This window comes from Boleophthalmus pectinirostris, unplaced genomic scaffold (assembly GCF_026225935.1).
Source record: "Boleophthalmus pectinirostris isolate CB_2022bp ecotype Guang Dong unplaced genomic scaffold, ASM2622593v1 HiC_scaffold_10, whole genome shotgun sequence".
Lineage (NCBI taxonomy): Eukaryota > Metazoa > Chordata > Actinopteri > Gobiiformes > Gobiidae > Boleophthalmus > Boleophthalmus pectinirostris.
The window spans coordinates 28238159-28262594 of NW_026570971.1; the positions used below are offsets into that span (position 1 = coordinate 28238159).

The 24436-nt window shown below is 40.0% G+C and overlaps 2 protein-coding genes across 2 annotated transcripts in view; both read left to right on the forward strand.

Moving 5' to 3' along the window:
• The first annotated feature begins 907 nt into the window (after nt 1–907).
• Nucleotides 908–3708, forward strand: LOC129409996 (tripartite motif-containing protein 16-like). Its single transcript, XM_055156886.1, has one exon. It carries the CDS (start codon nt 964–966, stop codon nt 2629–2631), a length of 1668 nt encoding a protein of 555 aa, XP_055012861.1. The 5' UTR covers nt 908–963; the 3' UTR covers nt 2632–3708.
• A 6837-nt stretch (nt 3709–10545) lies between these two features.
• Nucleotides 10546–24436, forward strand: part of LOC110175544 (striatin-like) — a 180733-nt gene continuing 166842 nt past the window's right edge. Inside the window, exons 1-2 of the mRNA XM_055155398.1 lie at nt 10546–10574; nt 11332–11427. Of these exons, the coding sequence (XP_055011373.1) occupies nt 10546–10574; nt 11332–11427 (125 nt within the window). The remainder of the gene's footprint in view (nt 10575–11331; nt 11428–24436) is intronic.

A 24436-nucleotide genomic window follows, 5' to 3' on the forward strand; every position in this document is an offset into this window, starting at 1 on the left:
GTGAATATCCCAGAGAGTTAAATAGGCCCCTGTCCTCCGTCTGAGATGAAACATCATCATATTACAGAATGTGACACAGCCTATGAGAGGAGAAAACATCAGGTACATTGTTGTCTGTTTAAAGGACTTAAAGCCACAAGATTAACATGAGCATTGTGGAGCTATACTGACAAAACTAAAACACTTCAACATTTGTGTCATTTCACTTTTTATTTTATGTCCAAAACAATGATAAAGACTCAATCTAAACTATAATAAATTGTAAAATGCCTAATTGTTTTTAAAAAAGACTAAAGATTGTGGAACTTTGCATAGGTACAAGACTTATTTAATTATTTTTCTTTATGTTTTGCTTTTTTTTTACCCCTTATTTAAACTGACACAACTGTAAATATATTAAAAAAGCAGTAAACATTGGACCAAGAAATTGTGATATAGATAAAATATATTAAATATGAGAGTGGAGTAAATGTGTGAAGCAAGTGCAAAACCTGAGAATGAACCAGGATGAAGACGATAAATAATGGGATCTGTCCTGGTAACACACACACACACACACATAATGAATGAAGGTCACATTATTTCCAATTCAAAATGAAACATGTATTTCCTCATCTAGAAGCAGCACTGATGAAGAGGAGATTTGTTGTAAGTTTAGAAAAGCTGCCTCCTCACACCAAAGCACTGTCCAGTTACACTGATCCTTTAGATGTGCGTCTCTTTTCTTATCTCTTGTGTTGTTGGACTTGTGTCCAGTGAACATGTGTGTGTTACATTGAACTGTTGACAGAGTCTCATTTGAATCCACAATAAAACATGTGTGTGTGTGTTTAAGTGGAGCTGCTCGCTGCTTCCTCCTCACATCTACACAGAGCAGTGGTGCAGTCTGGCTCCTCCCACAGCTCTCACTCCACTCTTAAGTTTCATTTGTGTCAAAGTGAAAGTGTTTGTGATTCAGGAGAGATGGCGCAGAAAGCAGTCGACACAGAAGCCTTTTCCTGCTCCGTGTGTTTGGATCTACTGAAGGATCCCGTGACTATTCCCTGTGGACACAGCTACTGCAGGAACTGTGTCCAACAGCACTGGGACCAAGAGGACCACAAGAGGCTCTACAGCTGTCCTGAATGTCGCCTCACCTTCAGCCCCAGACCTGCCCTGGTCAAACACGTCCTGTTATCAGGTGTAGTAGAACAACTGAGGAAGACTGGGCTCACAGCGCCCCCTGCTGACCGCTGCTATGCCGGACCTCAGGATGTGTCCTGTGATGTGTGCACTGGGAGGAAGCTGAAAGCTGTCCAGTCCTGTCTGCAGTGTGTGGCCTCTTACTGTGAGCGCCACCTACAGCCTCATGATCATGTTGCAGCGTTTAAGAAACACCAGCTGGTGGCGCCCTCACACACACTCCAGGAAAACATCTGCTCTGAACACGACGAAGTGAAGAAGATGTTCTGCCGCACTGAGCAGCAGAGCATCTGCTACCTCTGCTCTGTGGAGCAGCACAAGGGCCACGACACAGTGTCCTCTGCAGCAGAGAGGGCTCAGAGACAGGCAGAGCTGCCGGCCAGGAGGGCCCTGCTGCTCCAGAACCTCCAGCACAAAGAGACAGACCTGAAGAAGCTCCAACAGGAGGCCCAGGAGATCAGCCGCTCTGCCCAGACAGCAGTGCAGCGCAGCGGGGACAGCTTCACAGAGATGGTCCTTCTCCTGGAGAAAAGACGCTCTGAAGTGGAGCAGCAGATCCGCTCCCAGGAGCAGACCCAACTGAGCCGAGTCCAAGAGCTCCAGGACCAAGTGCAGCAGGACGTGAGTGAGCTGAAGAGGAGCCTCTCGGAGCTGGACACACTGGCCCTCACCCAGGATCATAACCAGTTTCTACAGCTCTACACTTCACTGTCCACAGACACACAGAGCACAGAGCCAGTCAGGATTGACACACGGCCCCGGAGATACTTTGAGGACGTGAACAGAGCTGTGTCCAAGCTCAGGGACAAAGTGCAGCTCACTCTGGAGGAGGGTCTGACCAACGTCTCACAGGCTCTGAGTCGTGTGGATGTTTTACTGTCACCAGCTGAACCCAGCTCCAGAGAGGACTTCTTACAATACTCTACAGAAATCACTCTGGACACAAACACAGCTCACACCAAACTGTCTCTGTCTGATGGAGACAGAAGAGCAACATTTATGACTGAACACCAGAGTTATCCTGATCATCCAGACAGATTCCGTGTCTATATTCAGGTCCTGAGCAGAGAGGGTCTGACGGGCCGCTGTTACTGGGAGGTGCAGTGGAGCGGGGACTGGGTCTTTATAGCAGTTTCATACAAGGATATTCAGAGAAAAGGTATAGGTAAATCTTTATTTGGAAACAATGATAAATCCTGGGCCTTAGACTGTGGCAAAACAAGTTATTCATTTAGATTTAACTCAGTTGAGTCCCATGTCTCTCGGGTCTCGTCCAGAATCGGGGTTTACCTGGACCACAGTGCAGGGGTTTTGTCATTTTACAGTGTCTCTAAAAGTACCATGAGGCTCCTCCACAGAGTCCAGACCACTTTCACTCAGCCTCTCTATGCTGGGGTGTGTTTGGGCGCGAGTCCTGGAGTCACTGCATATTTCCCTAAACTCAAATAGAAGCTTTGTTCTCCACAGTTTGGACCAAATTTGTACCTTTCACTTTTAAATAATGAGTTAAAGGTTTAAACTACTATTTATGAGAGTTTCCCCAAAATATTGATATCTGCTAATTTATTGTTGTTGTTGTTGTTGTTATCATCAATCTGTTATCATTAATCTAACTGGTATCAAAACTAGATTCTCATTTGATCAAGTGTTAGTTACAAACCCCCCCCCCAAAAAAGAGGAAACCTTTTTTATTATGATAATATTACAAAGAAACTCGGAAGAAAATCGTGTTATTTTGTGTTGAAAGTTACATTCTGTTGTCTTAGGAAATATTCTTCTTGTTATTGTTGTGGTTTCAAAATCAATCTTGAAATTTTATAGAAATGTCAAATCAGCAGTGGTGGAAGAAATATTTGATTTTATTTTTTTTTATTTAAGTAAAAGTACAGATATCGAGGCAAAATATATATATCAACAAAAATATTAATTATAACATTTATAAACTTGCTGAAACATGTGGAGAATTAATCTTGTGACAAAACCTGCCACACGTTCCATAATATTGAGTCAGAATGTTGTGTGTCGCACTACAACACAATGATGCACTATTACTGTCACACTATTAGTGGAAAACTACACACATATTCTCAACATGTTTCAAATCAGAGCATTTTCACTTGATGTTCACATGTTCTTCCTCATGTCATGGAACTGTGTCACTCTTTTCTTTATCATCATGTCAAACTCGGATTGTCTTCTATCATTTCAATCAACACCAATCACACTGTGTTTGTTCTGGGTTTCCTCTGTGTACATTTGCAGTGTGTTTTTGTTCACTTTTAAAGTCTCACTGTGGAACTTTTGTGCTGGAGGTTTTGTCTGGAATGTTCCACAGTATGGCATTAACCTGATCTATATTGTGTTTATTCAATGACAGATGTTTTATTGCTCAAAATCCATCATAGTTCTGATGTGTAACTTGAATCATAATTGTAAAAGTTGTTTGTGGTCACATCATGGGGAACACTGGTTCTACAATGGTGAAGGTTTTACACTCTTTAAATCAACAATAAATTCATAAATCACTTTGTTTTCCTGTGGCCTTTTCTGTCCCAAAATCTCAAATCCAGTGTAAAGTAGTAAAATAGTGTGTGTTCACCTGACATCACAACACTATAGGATCCTTCTAGTTGAACAGTGAGCTGGAGGACAGGTCACAATTCACTGGTGGAATGTGCTGTTTCACTGTCACACTGCATATTCTGCTGAATATCTCTGTCATTACTGGGCCTATCCACATGAAACACAAACAGGTTTGGCTCCTGCTCTGGACAAATCAACAAGGGTGTGTCATTATTCAAACACAAACACGTGCTTGTCGTCAGCTCCAACAACTTGAAGCCATAAGATCAAATATGACAAGTGTGTGGAGGCCATCCATATTTAAAGCTCCGTGTGTGGAAGCAGAGACACACTAGAGACACAATACAAGCTTTATGTGACAATTGTCTATGTGTCTTTATCATGTTCTGCCTGTTCATGTTCTCAAAACAAGGATTTATTTACAAAAGGAAGATTCACTGAGAAGAATCTTGATGTGAAAGAAGGTAAGAGGTTGTGAGTGTGGAGTTATCAGTAGTGTAGTGTGTGTGTGTGTGTGTGTGTGTGTGTGTGTGTGTGTGTGTGTGTGTGTGTGTGTGTGTGTGTGTGTGTGTGTGTGTGTGTGTGTGTGTGTGTGTGTGTGTGTGTAAAACTACAAGACAAACTCAAACGTGCAGAGTCCAAAGGAGCTTGGAGACGCCCAGCAGCAGAGAGGCAGGGTGAGAGTGCGCACGCCCAGTGGGAGAGAGCTCGTCCACTTCCTGTTTTAGGGCCCATGTGACCAGGAGGCGGAGCAACAGGCAGAGAGACAGCAGTGTGTGAGGGAGCAGATCTACACAGACAGAGACACACTCCCTCCAGAGAGACACACGAGCCTCCAACTCCAACTCCAGGACTTGTTCAGAACAACAATCAGAATAAAATCTGTTTTTTTATTGTAGAAAAATACAGTAAGTGGAGTTGATGAAAAAGAGGTTAATTTACAGACATGAGCATTTGCACAGGACTAGAATCACCGTCACTTTGAGTTTGCAGACATACAGGACGTCAAATTCTGTGGAATTTTACAGATATTTTTACAGAAATGGGTGATTACTAGAAACACAGATGACGTCTGTAATTATAACAATTTACCAGTGGACCTTAAAACTAATCAATAATTAGATCTACAGGAAGCAACAGACTAGAGGTGTTGATAATAAAATGTATTGATCACTTTTACTCCTAATTTTACAGAAATAAAACAGTTTAAAATTAAAATAGTACAATTGTGTTATCATCTTGTGAATGTTTGAATCACTGTATTAGTAAATTAATATTTGTCTAATTCTTAAAACATAATTGGGTTGAAGTATTTAAAATGGGAAATGTCTGTCTTATATTAGCAAATACTTGTTTCAACCATCTTCTAAATATTTCTTGATTTCAAAGATGGTTAGAACAAGTATCTGCCAGTCTAAGAGGCATTCCACCTGAAATATTCAACCCAATAGTTGGTTTAAAATTACCCAATGTTGAGTGGAAAATATAATTCGACATATAAATATATTCATTACCTGCCATAAAATATAAATAAATAAATACATAAATAAAATGACATGTGTAGTGTGTGTAGAGACTTGTCCATGTGTTTGTGTCCAGTTGGTTCGACTAGTGGAACGTCCTGCTCACTGGTCTCTCCAAACCAGCTGGAAGACCACTGCACTACATCCACAACACTGCAGCTCAGGTCCTGACTCGAGCCAGGAAGTACGAGCACATGCATCCTGGTCTCAGGTCTGTGCTCTGGCTCCTGTGGCTCACAGAATCCACTTGAAAGACTTTAAAGTGTCTCTGTTTGTGTCCAAGTGTCTCCATGACCGAACCCCAAACTCCATCTGTGACAAGTTAGAGCCACATGAACCATCTGACCAGGACTAAACCAGGACTAAACCAGGACTAAACCAGGACTAAACCAGGACTAAACCAGGACTAAACCAGGACTAAACCAGGACTAAACCAGGACCAAACCAGGACTAAACCAGGACTAAACAGGACTAAACCAGACCAAGACTAAGGACTAAACCAGGACTAACAGGACTAAACCAGGACTAAACCAAACCAAGACTAAACCAGGACTAAGACTACAGGACTAAACCAGGACTAAACCAGGACTAAACCAGGACTAAAACTAACCAGGACTAAACCAGGACTAAACCAGGACTAAACCAGGACTAAACCAGGACTAAACCAGGACTAAACCAACTAAACAGGACTAAACTAAACCAGACCAAACAAGACTAAACCAGGACTAAACCAGGACCAAACCAGGACTAAACCAGGACTAAACCAGGACTAAATCAGGACTAAACATGTTGAGTTTCAGTTTTCTGGAGCTTAAACCTGGAACAGTTTTCTGAACATGTGACACAGGCCTCTACTTTGACTCTGTTTAAATCCAGACTCAAAACGGTTCTGTTGAGCTGTGCATGTGACTGAAAGACTTTTATTCTGCACTTTTATCTTTTAATGTGAATTTGATGATGATTATTTATGTTTTGATTTGTTTGTTTTGTGATTTGAATGTCTCTTATTCTGTAAATCATTTTGAATTCATTTGTGTAAGAATTGTGCTGTACAAATAAACACACTTTGCCTGTCACAACCACACACTATGAGAAAACATGACAAAGACATGTGGGCCCCGTCTCCCTGATTTAAGTTGGACATGATTGACAGGTGGATCAGCCAATCAGAGACACACGTGGTCTGTTGGGGTCAAAATAAACATGGCGGCTTTTGCGTTTAAAAGAGGGAAAAATAACACAGAGGAATCAACAAACGAATGACTAAACTGTTCTTTATGTCTGTGTTCCAGGTCTCAGGTTCGGCCTGGTGCAGAATCGTCTTTTCGTAGATTCAAGCGGCGGCTGTTGGCGTCTGCGGCTCCTGTGAACACTAACGCCCAGAGCAGGTTAAACACAGACTGTGGAAGCTCTGTAAACCTTCAAACACACTGATAATAACAGAAAATATATTTGTGTCACCTCTTTGATACCTTCATTGAGCCTTTGGTGTGGACGCTGAACTAAAATAACTCAAGCTTGGGAGAATGCAGCAACAACAGGCTGACTCGGACTTTCTTTCCTCTGCATTTTTATCCACGTGCTCTGAGGATGAGAGTCTTTTTACAGGCCTCACTGCTGTTTTAATCTGTGCTCTGTGGTAGAAAAAGACAAAGAAGAAAAGTAAACATGTTTAAATCAGCACTACTTAGACCATGATACATTTAACTAATACTTTAGTCCTTAAAACCACATGGATTCTGGTGGATTTTCTTTAAAAAATTTAGAATTAAGAATGTTAGAGGAATTATTTTGTTGTTGTTGTATTGTAACAAAACTTCTCATTTTGTGGTATTGGACTGGTATCGTATCGAGAAGTACACCAAGAGCAAGTATCGCAGTGGATCGGATCCTAAAAACATGATACTGAAACAAGACTACTTTACTTAAATCAACAATAAATTCATAAATCAGTTTGTTTTCATGTGGCCTTTTCTGTCCCAAAATGTCAAATCCAAATGTGATGTGGATTGTGTGTTTCACTGTCACTCTGCAGATGATGGTGAATGTCTCTGTTGTGGAACCTTCCTCCAGTTGGATCATTTGATTGTGGTTCGTTGGATCGAACTGTTACAGAATGTTTCCTTTAACATTCTCAGTGTCTTTGGTCAAATCGTCTCAAAGAAGTTTTATGCTCTGCTCTTGTGACGATGAAGATAAGTTTGAATATTTCTTTCCAAAACAGTGAATATCCCAGAGAGTTAAATAGGCCCCTGTCCTCCGTCTGAGATGAAACATCATCATATTACAGAATGTGAACACAGCCTATGAGAGGAGAAAACACTCAGGTACATTGTTGTCTGTTTAAAGGACTTAAAGCCACAAGATTAACATGAGCAGTTTGTGGAGCTATTACCTGACAAAACTAAAACACTTCAACATTTGTGTCATTTCACTTTTTATATTTATGTCCAAAACAAATGATAAAGACCCTCAATCTAAAATTATGACATGAAATTGTAAAATGTCCTGAACCTAGTTTACCTGTTACCATTCACCTATTTTGGTGTGTGCACAATAGCACTACATACCCAAATGCCAATAGCTTATTAAAAGAAACCTTAGAACCCACATGCTTGTGTGAGGCACCATTTTAAAGCTTAGGCCTTCTAGTTTCTGTAGATATGTACATGAAGACTGTGAGTGCTGCCTAACCTACAGTACAGTCAATTAAAATTGTTTTTTTTGCTTCGAAAAAAAAAATAGAAAAAAATAAAGGCTTAGCTTGGGCATACTTCATGCTAGGCATTTGTGACTCACTACACTCATTGTTCAAGTTGTTGGCAACAACTGTGTAGAATTTCAGATCTCTAGGACACTTTTACTTTGTTACATTCCAGCAGTGATTTCCAGCTGCATTATGGTGATTATTTTGTCAAACATTTATAAACTTGATGAAACATGTGGAGAATTAATCTTGTGACAAAACCTGCCACACGTTCCATAATATTGAGTCAGAATGTTGTGTGTCGCACTACAACACAATGATGCACTATTACTGTCACACTATTAGTGGAAAACTACACACATATTCTCAACATGTTTCAAATCAGAGCATTTTCACTTGATGTTCACATGTTCTTCCTCATGTCATGGAACTGTGTCACTCTTTTCTTTATCATCATGTCAAACTCGGATTGTCTTCTATCATTTCAATCAACACCAATCACACTGTGTTTGTTCTGGGTTTCCTCTGTGTACATTTGCACTGTGTTTTTGTTCACTTTTAAAGTCTCACTGTGGAACTTTTGTGCTGGAGGTTTTGTCTGGAATGTTCCACAGTATGGCATTAACCTGATCTATATTGTGTTTATTCAATGACAGATGTTTTATTGCTCAAATCCATCATAGTTCTGATGTGTAACTTGAATCATAATTGTAAAAGTTGTTTGTGGTCACATCATGGGGAACACTGGTTCTACAATGGGGAAGGTTTTACACTCTTTAAATCAACAATAAATTCATAAATCACTTTGTTTTCCTGTGGCCTTTTCTGTCCCAAAATCTCAAATCCAGTGTAAAGTAGTAAAATAGTGTGTGTTCACCTGACATCACAACACTATAGGATCCTTCTAGTTGAACAGTGAGCTGGAGGACAGGTCACAATTCACTGGTGGAATGTGCTGTTTCACTGTCACACTGCATATTCTGCTGAATATCTCTGTCATTACTGGGCCTATCCACATGAAACACAAACAGGTTTGGCTCCTGCTCTGGACAAATCAACAAGGTGTGTCATTATTCAAACACAAACACGTGCTTGTCGTCAGCTCCAACAACTTGAAGCCATAAGATCAAATATGACAAGTGTGTGGAGGCCATCCATATTTAAAGCTCCGTGTGTGGAAGCAGAGACACACTAGAGACACAATACAAGCTTTATGTGACAATTGTCTATGTGTCTTTATCATGTTCTGCCTGTTCATGTTCTCAAAACAAGGATTTATTTACAAAAGGAAGATTCACTGAGAAGAATCTTGATGTGAAAGAAGGTAAGAGGTTGTGAGTGTGGAGTTATCAGTAGTGTAGTGTGTGTGTGTGTGTGTGTGTGTGTGTGTGTGTGTGTGTGTGTGTGTGTGTGTGTGTGTGTGTGTGTGTGTGTGTGTGTGTGTGTGTGTGTGTGTGTGTGTGTGTTGTGAGTGTGTAAAACTACAAGACAAACTCAAACGTGCAGAGTCCAAAGGAGCTTGGAGACGCCCAGCAGCAGAGAGGCAGGGTGAGAGTGCGCACGCCCAGTGGGAGAGAGCTCGTCCACTTCCTGTTTTAGGGCCCATGTGACCAGGAGGCGGAGCAACAGGCAGAGAGACAGCAGTGTGTGAGGGAGCAGATCTACACAGACAGAGACACACTCCCTCCAGAGAGACACACAAGCCTCCAACTCCAACTCCAGGACCTGTTCAGAACAACAATCAGAATAAAATCTATAGAATAAGGAGTTGATGAAAAAGAGGTTAATTTACAGACATGAGCATTTGCACAGGACTAGAATCACTGTCACTTTGAGTTTGCAGACATACAGGACGTCAAATTCTGTGGAATTTTACCGATATTTTTACAGAAATGGGTGATTACTAGAAACACAGATGACGTCTGTAATTATAACAATTTACCAGCGGACCTTAAAACTAATCAATAATTAGATCTACAGGAAGCAACAGACGAGAGGTGTTGATAATAAAATGTATTGATCACTTTTACTCCTAATTTTACAGAAATAAAACTGTTTAAAATTAAAATAGTACAATTGTGTTATCATCTTGTGAATGTTTGAATCACTGTATTAGTAAATTAATATTTGTCTAATTCTTAAAACATAATTGGGTTGAAGTATTTCACAAAGGAAATGTTGTCTTGTATTAGCAAATACTTGTTTCAACCATCTTCTAAATATTTCTTGATTTCAAAGATGGTTAGAACAAATATCTGCCAGTCTAAGAGGCATTCCACCTTAAATATTCAACCCAATATTTGATTTAAAATTACCCAATGTTGAGTGAAAATATAATTCGACATATAAATATATTCATTACCTGCCATAAAATATAAATAAATAAATACATAAATAAAATGACATGTGTAGTGTGTGTAGAGACTTGTCCATGTGTTTGTGTCCAGTTGGTTCGACTAGTGGAACGTCCTGCTCACTGGTCTCTCCAAACCAGCTGGAAGACCACTGCACTACATCCACAACACTGCAGCTCAGGTCCTGACTCGAGCCATGTACGAGCACATGCATCCTGGTCTCAGGTCTGTGCTCTGGCTCCTGTGGCTCACAGAATCCACTTGAAAGACTTTAAAGTGTCTCTGTTTGTGTCCAAGTGTCTCCATGACCGAACCCCAAAGTCCAACTGTGACAAGTTAGAGCCACATGAAACCATCTGACTAAACCAGGACTAAACCAGGACTAAAACCAGGACTAAACCAGGACTAAACCAGGACTACACCAAAATTAAACCAGGACTAAACCAAGAATAAACTAAGATTAAACCAGGACTAAACATGTTGAGTTTCAGTTTTCTGGAGCTTAAACCTGGAACAGTTTTCTGAACATGTGACACAGGCCTCTACTTTGACTCTGTTTAAATCCAGACTCAAAACGGTTCTGTTGAGCTGTGCATGTGACTGAAAGACTTTTATTCTGCACTTTTATCTTTTAATGTGAATTTTATGATGATTATTTATGTTTTGATTTGTTTGTTTTGTGATTTGAATGTCTCTTATTCTGTAAATCATTTTGAATTCATTTGTGTAAGAATTGTGCTGTACAAATAAACATACTTTGTCTGTCACAAGCAACCACTATGAGAAAACATGACAAAGACATGTGGGCCCCGTCTCCCTGATTTAAGTTGGACATGATTGACAGGTGGATCAGCCAATCAGAGACACACGTGGTCTGTTGGGGTCAAAATAAACATGGCGGCTTTTGCGTTTAAAAGAGGAAAAATAACACAGAGGAATCAACAAACGAATGACTAAACTGTTCTTTATGTCTGTGTTCCAGGTCTCAGGTTCGGCCTCGTGCAGAATCGGCTTTTCGTAGATTCAAGCGGCGGCTGTTGGCGTCTGCGGCTCCTGTGAACACTAACGCCCAGAGCAGGTTAAACACAGACTGTGGAAGCTCTGTAAACCTTCAAACACACTGATAATAACACATATCTAAACACAGACGAAGCAGAGGGCCAATTGAGGGCTGTAGACTGATGCTCAATACAGTGAATAATTGAAATGTGTGCATGTTTAACACGTTAGAATGAGGCATCCGTTTTTATTCATGCTAAGATCCTTAAAACCACACACTAAATATGAAATATTAGCTTTATCAAGGTAGATTTTCAAAAAACTTGCAGTAAAAAAATATTTTTCAATTGATGCAATGTAATTTGGGCCAATTCACCTGGAAGTCTGAGGGCCAAGAAAAACTTGTCTGAGGGCCGCAATTTGGCCCCCGGGCCATAGTTTGGACATGCCTGGGCTAACTGGTATATTAAGCTTTTCCCAAATCCCGTAAGAAGAAGGGCAATAACGTCTTTCCCCTTGATGAAATTCACCAAACATTCTTTTTATTCTGGCTTTAAATCCTCGATCTCGGGAATCGTTGACAACACTGAATATATGAGTCTTTGCTGATCGGCTGGTGCCCGAACTTGCACTTCTGGGGGTTTTGCGAACCGTCTAATGTATTTTGATTCCTGACCTAGTTGCTGGAGAGAAATGAAATTGAGTGGAGGCACTAGGTGGCACCAGCCTGGATAGTACTGTGGAACATTTGAGGCAAAGAAAGATCTCCATGGACACAAGCAGGCGGCAGATTTTCCACCAGAAAAAAACACCTTGTGCACATTTAAAAAAAGAATTACATAAACCCCAGATCCATGTTGAGTACTTTTGGTCATTCAAATATTTAGTTGTAAATTGGTAATTGCTACGGTAACACTTTTACATCATTTGATTGGAACAGATTGGATAGATAACAAAGGTTTCACATTAATCATTAATAAAATATTGTACAATTCAGGTGAAATGAATATGAGATGAACAACATGACTATATGTGCTTGAACAAGGTTGAAACAAAATACTGCATGGTTTGTGGGTGAACATTCAACTCACTACACCAAAAGTCGACCCTCACATGAAATCAGCAACACAGTAATTAAAAGACAATTATTTTTTCACCACTGAATTTCATTTCAGTTAAATTATACTTCCTTATTCCTCGACCTCAAAGTTACAAAGAAACTGCTGTTGCTAAAAGAGCTGGAACTAGATGTAAATATAGTAAATGTCAGCCGTTAAAATAACTGACTTCAAAGGCCAAATGTCTAAGCCAATGAAGCTGTTCTGATATTTAAGAATCCTGTTTTCACACCAGATTTAAGCGCAAGAGAAATAAAAAAGTACATATCTGGGTTCTGTCTTCAGGTCCCGAGGCAAAGCTGCAGGGTAGAGGATCTTCAGTGTTTTTGGTTTTCAAATCTAGTCAAAACTGCGGAGTATTTTCAGACTTTGTGGTAAATTCTTGTCTTCTCTATGTCTAACTGTTTTGAATCTCTCCACCGTGAAGCCAGATCCTCTCATCCGTCTTGTATCTTTATGTTGACTCTAAAGCCTCCTGCATTTTAATAACATCCTTAAGAAATGTATTTAAGATTTTCTGAAAATGAATTCAAGGCCTGCTAGTTTTGAACATGTTTAATGAGTTGAATATGTAGTTGTATTTTATCTTATCCCTAGTTAGTGTGGTTAATGGGGATACAGCTTAAAAAGTAGTGAACCAATACCAAGCACTACAATAAAACAATGTAAAAAACAGTAAATATGCCTATATATCTAAACCTTGACTTAAATAGTTGATGTTTACACTTGATGTCAAATGAAACCTTTTCTCACACATTAATACTAAAATTCTACTTAAAAATTATCACAAAAAATGACTGAGGGAAGATCAAGCCAACAAGATCAATCTATCCTTATTTATAGAACCCTTTACAACATTCAAGGTGACCAAAGTTTGTTCATGAGTGAGGGGAGGATGGAGCGTGAGATTGACAGATGGATTGGTGCAGCATTGGCAGTGATGTGGTCACTGTATTGAACCTTTGTGGTGAAGAGAGGTGAAGCTCTCGATTTACCGGTCAGTCTACCTTCCTCCCCTCACCTATGGTCATGAGCTCTGGGTAGTGACCGAAAGGACAAGATCACAGATACAAGCGCTCAAAATGAGTTTCCTCTGCAGGGTGGTTGGGCGCTCCCTTAGAGAGGTTGAGGAGCTCAGTCACACTGGAGGAGCTCAGAGTAGAGCTGATGCTCCTCCACATTGAGAGGAGCCAACTGAGGTGGCTCGGGCATCTGTTCCGGATGCCTCCTCGACGCCTCCCTCGGGAGGTAATAATAATAGGGGTGAAGAAGACATCAGGGAAAACCCAGGACATGCTGGAGGGAGCTGCCCTGGGAATACCTTGTGGTCCCCCCAGAGGAGCTGAAGGAAGTGTCTGGGGTGAAGGAAGTCTGGAAGTCCCTGCTTAGACTGGTGCCCAAGCGACCTGACCCCGGATAAGCGGAAATAAATGGGTGAATGGATCGAAGGTGACCAAAGACCTTTCCATTCAAATCAACACAATATAAACACCGACAGAAACATTAAAGAATGAAACAAAACAGATTGTGAAAAGCATCACTGCATTAGAGACAGATATAGAAGATATCCTTTCAAAATCTTGAGAAATCACTGGATGTTCTGCACAAAACTGTCCATAAATTTCCCATACTTGACATTATACTTTGCAAGCTGTTTCTACGCAAATTTGTCCCATTTCTTGCTTGGGCGTGCGTCAGAAGGAGCAGTCATTCGAACTCACACATGCCCCTGATTCTGTACTACTGAGTTTTCTCTAAACAGCGTCAGATAATGAGGCAAGACTTCAAAGTGTGGACTGCCTGTGATGCATCCTCCTCTGTACATCCTCCTGCTCTGATAATGTTAGAAACTACACTGTCAACGCTCAGTCAAAGTCCTCTTGATCTGCTGTTAAACCCACATTTTATACCGCATGATAAGAAAAACACTATATTCTGCGCTCTTAAAATGAGGCCAGAGGATTTAAAACTTCTCCCCAAAAATTTAATCTGGGCTTTTGACAACCTTTCGGATATTCTGGGGTCGTAAATCATATAAATTGGAGACAACCGTGGGTGGAATGATTATGCGTTCTCCAAAAAGTCCTGTTTACTTTTCCACAGCTATTGGACATCATTGATTCAGGTGAGTGTCAATTGGCCTTGTTTCTCCAATCCATACTACAGAAGTACAGATAACAACAGTGTGTACTCATTACTCACGGTGAGAGAGGTCTATTGGGTAAACAAAAGCACTACTGCACACTTTTAGGTAAGGATAAAAAGTACTTTGCAAAGCCTGATCTCGTCTGGTCTCAGAAGCTACGGGCGGAGACTGGTTTGTACTTGGATGGGAGACTGTTGGAAATACAAGGTGCCACTGTGGGACTATCGTAACAAAACTGGTGTTGTGTCTTTAGGCAAGGCATTTTACCCACATTGTCCAGTATGAGTGTGGTGTGAGTGTGTGTGTGTGATTGGTGGTGGTTGAAGGGGCAGATGAAGCAGACTGGCAGCCTCATCAGTCTATCCCAGGGCAGCTGTGGCTACAGTTGCAACTTACCACAACGAGTGTGGAGTGAATGAATAATGCACAAAATCGTAAAGCTACTTTGAGTGTAAAGCATTATTATTACTTACTTAAGTAGTATAAATATGTACATCGCAATCACCGAACCGATCACGAGGACTACACCAGAACTGGAATGGACTAGGACTAAAGCAGGACTAGACCAGGACTAAACCATGACCGGACCTAGACTAGACCAGGACTGAACCAGTGTCATTAGTGGAGTATACATATATATCTATATATACTCCGCAGTTGTCGAGCCAGTCGCCTTTGCTGATGGTTTTATATTACATAAATACACTAAAGTCTCTCTCAGTCTGGTCTGCCGTCGTTTCGGGAAAGAAAACGGGACCGGGCACTTGTTTCCAGGGCAACAGACATGCATCAGGTATTTTTCTCCCATTCATCCACGGCGTCCAAGATGCATGTTGGGGGCGTCTAAACTCAAATGCAAAGGCATCCAAATGGGTGGGGTCTAGGGCATTTTTTGATGCTCTGGTCTGAACGGGCTTTTACTTATTTCTCAAAAAATCCTATCCAAACATTATAATCATTAAAAAGACAGAATGGGAATAATTTTGGAAACGAAAATAATTCTGTTGTGAAGGTTAAAGGTGCACTGGGTAACGTTTTTAGTGAGTGTTTCCATGGAAATGTTGCTTGTTTGATTAAACCTGTCTATCACAAGGCAGCACTGTGCCACAGTTCAGATCTGTGGAGAGTCGCTCCTGTTCACAGAAGGAATTATTGTATTTTTGGGCAATAGGAACACCTGTAATATATAATGAACACTAGATGGATATGTTTATGTCATGCCATGGAACAATCCAGGTGAAGCAAGAACATCTCCATGGAGACAAGCAGGTGGCAGACCCTCCACCAGAAAATATATGCAATGCCCCTTTAAGATAGAATGCCCCTGATGAAAATGTTCTCTACATTCACCCAATTTTCCACATCAACTTTATGTAACATTTTCCAAGTTTAAGAACTATGCAATGCAAAAACAAGATTCTCTATTGAGCTCCACTGAACACAACCCACAGAACCACTTTGGTACCATAACATGTAAACTGTATCGGTTTAACATCGCCAAGTGCCTTTATTAGGACATGTCTGCTTATAGTACACCTATAGAATCTTTTGTACATGAGAGCAAGCTATCAAAATGTATACTTTCTTCCTAGAGATGCACTAAGCCAGCTTTTTCAATACCGATATCGATACTATGACTTTAAGTATGTGCCAATAGCCAATACTAACCGATACCAGTGTAGGGGTGAAAAAGGGCATTTACTTTCTTAAAACACAGTTTTTTCGGTGCCGATATCTGGTAGCAGTATCGTATCAGTGCATCCTAATTTCTTTCGCTATTAACAGCGATTTAGCCACTTTATGCAAACATAACCTGTGCCGCTGCAGGGACAAAAGCTTACATCTGTAAACAAGTATCCTCTCTGCAAACCACTAAACGCCATCTTGCTGTGAGACAAAAGGGCAGAAGACTCTCTAAGGAACTCAAATAAAACAGACACAAAAGAGATGCATCTTCTGTTGGCCAGCCTGTGTGTTTCTGCATTTATTTACGTAGTATTATTTGCATGGTATACTAATTATTACCTTTTTTATATTGATTTTATATCTATCTATTAATTCAAGGAACGTCTGTGTGTCTGTGTATGTGTTTGTTTGTCTGTTCCACGCATGACTCTCAAACCGCTCATCCAACCAATCTCAAATTCAGAGGGTGTCATCCTAATGGTACAGGGGTGTGCAATTCCAATTTTGGAAAACATGTTGTGGGATGATGGGTCACATGACACTACAGGGAAGTGTAGCCAGCTACAGCTTCTGGAGTTACCGCTGGGTACACTTGGAATCCGCAAGTCTTCTATGGGCTGTGCACTAGTTATTTAAATTCTACATTTTATTCTCATTTTAACTCACAGTGCAATAGAAGTTCACCCATACTCCCAAAAGTGAGAGTTTGATCTCCACAATTTGTAGTAAGTATTGATTTGAGCAGGTGTTATGTCCTTGGGCAAGACATGCCACACACTAGTCTCATAGTCTTCATATTCATTCATGTGGTGGCTTCTCTGATGGCGCTTTCTCTACAGGTTCACACTAATATTCATCTTTTTATTAAGCAGGTATTTACTGGGATTAAAATGTGTATACACAATCACATTATGGGGACCTGCCTCACTTATGGGGACAAAAAACAAATCCATGTCCATTCAAATTTAGAGCTCAGATGGTTCAAATAGTCTATATTTAGGGATTAGGTTAAGGCTAGTAATGAGTATGGTTGAGGTTAGGTCAGTCTCCAGGAAATGAATTTAAGTTAATATAATTTTCCCAAAAACCATGGAAACCAAACATGTGAAAGCATGTGCAGATGGGAAATTGTACAGGACATAATGATTTTAATTTTCTATGTAAAGCACTTTGGGTTGCTATGCTGCCATGCTATGTATGAAAAACATTTTATGAATACGGTTTCATTGATTGGTGGCCACTCAAAGCAAACAGATCTTGAAGTATAAAAAAAAAAATACATCGTCATTTGCCTGTGAAAAATATGTTCCAAAATATTTTTTATTAATTTCCAAGAATTCATTTTTCAAACCACAACATAAAAATACATCCGTTTTATAAAATGTGAACTATGCAGAGTTCAACTTATGAATAACTATTGGATGTTCTTTTCAGCTTGTGGTTCAACTAGGGTCCATTAGTGATTTCGGAAACACTTTATCATACCACATACCTACAAATCATTTAATACATATCTGTTTTTGCAACTAAACTCTTCCCTTGTTAATGGGTAATTTTTACAATATGATGGTTAATAAACATTTACTAATGATTTGTAAGTATGCCTTATTAGAAAGTGTTACAGTGACTTCTGATACATCACAGTCTCTCAGGGTCAAGTCAGAGTTAATCTCCATAATTAGCGTTAAAACATGAATTCCCGAGGTCGTCCCAGTGTGTTAAACGAATTTCAATAAATGCAAATACTATCTTTTCTCATTCGGGGTCAGTCCACCGTCAGCTCTGGAACACGTTCTGAGCGCATGGGGAAATGTCACAGGTTTAATGAAAGGTTACCCACCATCATGGAGGCGACATGGGTGCTGTGCTGGAGAGTGGCACCCGGGTGAAGTGGGCGGGTGCTGGTGTCCACGGCGGAGGGAGAAACGAAAAGGTCACGGCGGGATTGACTGACCGGGCGAGGATCAGATGAGACGAGGTGTCGTGAAGGTCATGAAATGCACGGGAAAGCGGGATTCAGAGGTGGGGATGATATGACGGGTATTGTGAGGGAAATATTGCACCACGTGTTTTTGGATTACTTTTTTAATTTATTCTGTTTATGAGGTTGTTGTTCTCTGAAAGCTTAGCTATAACTTTTTTTTAGTTAAGCATAAAGCATGTTTAAAAGAGCACATTGTTATACAGCAGCAGTCACTCTGAATTGAGTTCTACAACTAAATTCACAAATATTACGAGAATCCATCTTGCTGTGCTGTGTTATGGAAAAACAGATGTGGACAGATTAGAGATGACTAAAGCAATATAACTTGAATGATCAAAACAACTGTAAAAGCAGAGTGTATTTGTAAAAATAAACCTTCTATCCTTCTGTCCTTCTGCTGTATTGAGCAAATTGGTGGTAAGAAGTTATCCAAAACCACGTATTTCTCAAAAACTCAACTCGGACAGAACTCAAAATGAAATTGAAAAAAAAAAAAGTGCTGGTGGTGGATTTTAACAAGCCTTCCTCACAAATCTTACAATTTACAGCAATTCAGAAAAACACTGCTGTTATTTTTGGTGATGTTTTATATGTGTAAGGATTAAACTAGAATGTAGAACATCACAATGAGGAGCTGAAAATAATTCACTTTTAAATGTGACAGTCTTTTTTCCTTTTGTCCAGAGATGTTCAAAGTATTTGTTATTTCTGTTTTAGTTGAAGCTAGTGCCTCCTAACCGCAGCTCAGTTGTTTACCCACAATGGTGAAGCTCAGATGCATAGTGATATAGAACTGTGATTAACTATTGCCAGTGTTCTGTCGAAATGGGCTGCCCCGTCGAAATGAGCTACCGGCAGCCTAAATCGACCTACCTTTTGTGTTTCCATTTACAGTTGTATAGATCCAGTAAAGGCACATATGATGCTGTTTGCACACGGTGATCAGACGTTATACCCTAGTTATGTAAAATTTCAACTCATTTATATGAATATGTCATATTATGCTATCAAATAAGGCTCTGATTAAAGGCAACACATACTGACAAGCCAATTTATCCATCGAATAATGCTCCCACTGTAGAATCACCATTATTCACTCATTTATATGAATTTGGGTAGAGGTAGCTCATTTTGACAGGCCTATATCTTCTATCAAATAAGGCTTCCACAATATAAGAGAAAGAAATTACTGGAAACACTGAAATCTTTATATTATACTAATATCATAATCTACAGTGTGAATTTCCTATTATAATATAGTGATATTAAATTGTATTACATTTTAACTTACACATAGATTCAATTACAAAGAAAGTTTCTAATCAGCTGAGGATACTGTACTTAAACATTAACTGTTTCACTTTATCTGTCAGAAAAAGAATTGCCTCACAATTACTTCTACCAATACAATCATTTATCAGAACACCTCAGCATCTAACCTCAGATTGTTAGATGTCATTTATAACAGTAAATGTAGGTTTGTATTTAGATGTCCCTATAGAACCTTCCACTGTCAAATGTTTTCATCACTCACCTGGCTCTTTCTTATCCAGAAGACAGTTACACTTTCTGCAATTTGTGTTTAAACATTATTACTCAAAGTTCCCACCCTTCTTAAAATGAGATTTTGATTCCATTTGGATCAGCACATCATTTACGTCACACTGAACAATTATTTTTTAATGTTCCTATAATAAAAAAAGATAAATTGACAGCAGAGCATTTAACTTCAAAGTTCCAAATGAATGGAACAACTCACCCTCCTCAATCCGATCAATCACATCAATCCAGCAGTTTAAGGCGTCAGTCTTCAGATACTTACAAACATCCTGCTCCTGTTGATAAAAATAAAAATACATTTTTGTTACATAGAGTTGCTTTTTTTTTTTTTTTTTTTTTTACAAATATAGGTGTGGTAATGATAAAATCAGATAGATGTATGTATACCTTAGGATCCTGGATTGTATAGTATGAATGCTGCCTGTGTGTTGTGTGAATGTTGTCTTTTGTTCTGTTTTGAGTTGTTTTTCTTTCTCTTCTGTAAATGCTGCTTTTGTTAATACATTACCCTCGTTGCATCTCATGGGGCTTCCCTTATAAATAAAAATAAAAAATAAATAAAATATTGGCCCTCTGTGAATTTTGAATTTGACACCCCTGATCTAATGCAATGCAAATTTAACATGCACGCATTGTTTCTTACATACTAAACATATAATAAAACCAACACACTTTTAAAATGTTACTTGATACTCCACTTCTGCCTTGGGTAGCTCAAATCGACGGGCATTTGAACTGTAACAAATCGACACGACACCGGAACTACCTGTGCGTTTATAGCTCCAAAAATAAAGCAACAGTGAGCATTATAATTCTCATTAACCAGCGTATAAAATATTGTTTACAGTTTTTGTTAATCCTTCCTCTTTCTCCTTGAAATAAAAGTTACACCAAGCAATACTTTGGGTCCTAGGATAAATAAAAAATGCATGACTTGTATACCTGCATCACCTGCTACTATGTTTGCAGAGAAAATCACATGCATATAGATGGTGGCTTGTGTGAATTGAAATGCCTGCTGCTGTTTGACACACGCCCTGACAAGAGCCGGGGTCTGGTTGGGGAAATTACATTGCGGCGTAGAGAAGCATGGGAACCAACCTTAAGCTAACCATGACACTATCCACAGCTTTTGGACGTATCCGATGACAACCCGGTACCTTCGCCTGCAAGATTTCTCGTAACAATTGTCTCTGGGTGAGTATATGCGATCCCCTATACGTTAACATGCGCCCTGGCCAATTCAAAGGATGGGAGAACATAGCGCGGTGTGAAATGTGGAACAGGCACCTCGAGGCCAAGCGGAAGTCTGTCAGGGGATCAAGCCAAGTCTCGGATCCAGAGAAGAGAAGCTGTTTTGGGGCGAGTGGGTGAGAGCGTGGCGTCCCCCAGGTCCTAGGGCAGAGCTGGAACCAGGGCCCAATTAATCACGAATCTGTCCAACATTCAAACACGGGAGCGGGATGGGTTTCTTATGGGAAAAGTCATATTCACAAAAGAGACATCACAAGTGGAGCTGTTCTTTCTCGTCCCGGATGAGTCGCGGAGGTGACAAATTGGCAGCAGGTAATAAGAAACGTGTCCTCACTTCAACTAGTTTGCTGGGTTTCATAGTTATACTGAGGAATGACTGCTTGATTTTACCCGAAAGCTGGTTTCCATAAAAAAAAATATGAGTCTAGAAATCTGTAAATGATGGTGTAAAACTAGGGCTCAATAGTAATATGGATATTTTTAACCTTTTATTTTTGGACATGAAATAAGTTAACAATGGTAAATGGCCAAATTTTTATATGCAGTCGTCCCTCGCGGTTCACCTTTCACGGCCTCGCTATTTCACAGATTTTTTATTTTTTGTGGGATTTTGCATGCTTTTTTTTTTTTTTTTTACAATGTATGAACGCTCATTATCTCCCTCCCCTTATGTCCTGATTTCGGGCGGGTATGCAGGCGGGACAGGACTAAACCAGGACTAAACCAGGACTACACCAGGAATAATCTTGGATTTAAGAGAGAGAACCCTGAGCAGGGTGTTTGCCGTGATTACCGCCGTGAGGAGCAGAGGAGCCGCTTCTTTCTGCGGTCACCTCCGAGCCCGTCCCGACAGTGAGTTCTGGTTTAGTCCTGGTTTAGTCCTGTTTTAGTCCTAGTTCAATCTTGGTTTAGTCCTCCTCTTCAGTCCTGGAATCAGTCCTGGGTTAGTCCTGGATTATTCTTGGTTCAGTCTGTGGCGTATGCAGCACAAAAATTTGATATAATCTTGGGTTAACGGGCGGGTACGGTGTTGTACTGCGTGGGTATGGGACCCGTGCAGGACTCTGCGCTGTAGGGCTCCATTACAGAATAAATGAATCTTTGCTTCGTTACATAAAGAAGGAGGAAAATAACATAAGGATGACAGCAGCAATAAGTTTTAAGAAGAATGCAAAAAAGAGTTGTACCTGTCCTGTCTGAGAAAAGTGTATAAAGTTTGTGCTGAGGGGTTTTACAACCTTAAAACAGATATAATAATTGTAAAATATAAAGTTGACTACTTTGCAGATTTCAGCTATCGTGGGTTATTTTTAGAAAGTAATCCCTGCAATGAACGAGGGGTCACTGTAGATCTTTTCCACCATCAAGGCACTCAGATCGCTTTGCATTAAGGAACCACTCACCCATTCACACACACACACTGGGGATGAGATGGGTTAAGAGTCTTGCTCAAGGACACAAAAACAGCACTCATCTGTGGGAGCTTGAATCGCCAGCTTGTGGTTCAGTGGATCTGACCGCTCTACCAATGATGTTTACGTCAAGAGCTGGACAAACTGAGCTGCTGACACCCATAATATAACAGTATGGTTTTCTTAGAGTGGTCAGATTCCATGGCCCATATTGGTTAGCAGTTCATTCCCATTTGCCACAGTTGTTGTATCCAAGACACATGTTAGTACAAATGTGACCATTTAACATTTTCAAAAAGTGCTCTGAATTTAAAGACTTTTTCACCTCAAATACATTTACAATCTACTAGTAAGATTTATGCCGTTCTGGTGGTCTATCACAGTGTTTCCCAAACTTTTTTTCTGGGGACCCATATTTTAAAAGTCACAAACCTTCCCGACCCAAGTCAATAGACATTATTAGTAAATCGCAAAATAACGGTGGATTTGACCATTGATTTTTATTGTTGACTGAGGGATCGTGTCTCTCTGAACAATTGGTATTACTCAAGTTTTAAACAATGCAAAACAGGAATTGAAGCAGCAATAAAAGGATCCATAAGTCGCCTATTTGGAGATTAAATGTAACCCTTTTCTTTTTCTTTTCAACATTCAACTGAACTAGCAATATTGGAACAAAATAGTCTGTAGAACGGTGTATTGCAGACCTAGATGCAGATCGTGACAAGGCGACCCCCCAAAAATGACCCAGTCTTTGGAAAACAATGGTCTATCATATGTTTAGTTGCTTAAAACCAAGTCAATCGCTATTGTCCGTGAAGGGAAGAATACTTTGAAAATGAACTATAGAAATTATTATAAATTATATTGTTCGCTTTATATTTGTATTTATCATCACAGTTGAAAAAGTGGTTGTATCTGCATTCACTTCTACCTGTATGTCTTTTTATTGTTTTGACTTGGCTTTTGTCTTTTACATATTGTATTCAAGATGAAAACTGCAATCTTAATAAGAAAAGAAAAAGCAATCCTAGTAATAGTAGTATGAGTGGTAAAAAATATACAATAATGCAGTAATATTTTGATGTAGAAGCGCTTGAGCCTGTTGTATGGCCTCTTGCATCAGCGTTGCTATATCTGCACCTCATGGATAGCAAATCTACTCCAAAACGTCCGCCGGGTTGTTGACTCTTGGCACTTCTGGCGGCCTACTCGCTCGACACCTCTCCTCTGTTCTCGCCTTCTCCACCCCTCTCCATCTGCCCTCAGAGAAAACCCTCAATGCATCGCTGTGCTTTGTCTGCACATATTTCCAACATTCGAACGCTGTCACGAGGGACAGGTTAAGTGACGGCAAAATGAAATACAGGGCTGTCGAGGCAGTGAAGAGGAGGACAAATGCGCATTCTCTTCTTGAATATAAAGGGGAGGGAAAAAAAAGGTAGCGCCCTCTCTAGACAGTTGGGGTTAATAGCTATGTGGCGCTTTCTGACCTCTATGATTATGGTCCATTCTAGGCTGGAAGGATACTATTTACTCCCTATTCTCCACTCATTAAGCCAGCGCCAGACCTGCCACTGTACACGGCTTGCTCGCGATCTCTCGTGTTTGTGTTCCCATCACGGAAATTGGGGGCAAGGCTTGGCTCTTTGGTTGGACATTAGACAGGCAGTGAGCACAGAGGGACCTTTGCTAATAGGGACAGTAGCGTCAAGGGTAATGTAAAAGGAAGTTAACAGATAGGGAGGCTAATGTTAACCAGCAGCTTGACTGATGATACACTAAAAGAATACAGTTAAGCTAGATTGTTTGGTAAAAAAAATAAATAATAAAAAAATGCGACACCACTTTATAATAATTAGCTTTAACTTTTCAGGTTTAGGGTCCGCTACTAAGGAGATGCTATTGTTTTGACTCTGAAGGGTGAA

Excerpts from the sequence above, each read along its gene's own strand:
- LOC129409996 (XM_055156886.1), top strand. The coding sequence starts at position 964 with ATGGCGCAGAAAGCAGTCGACACAGAAGCCTTTTCCTGCTCCGTGTGT.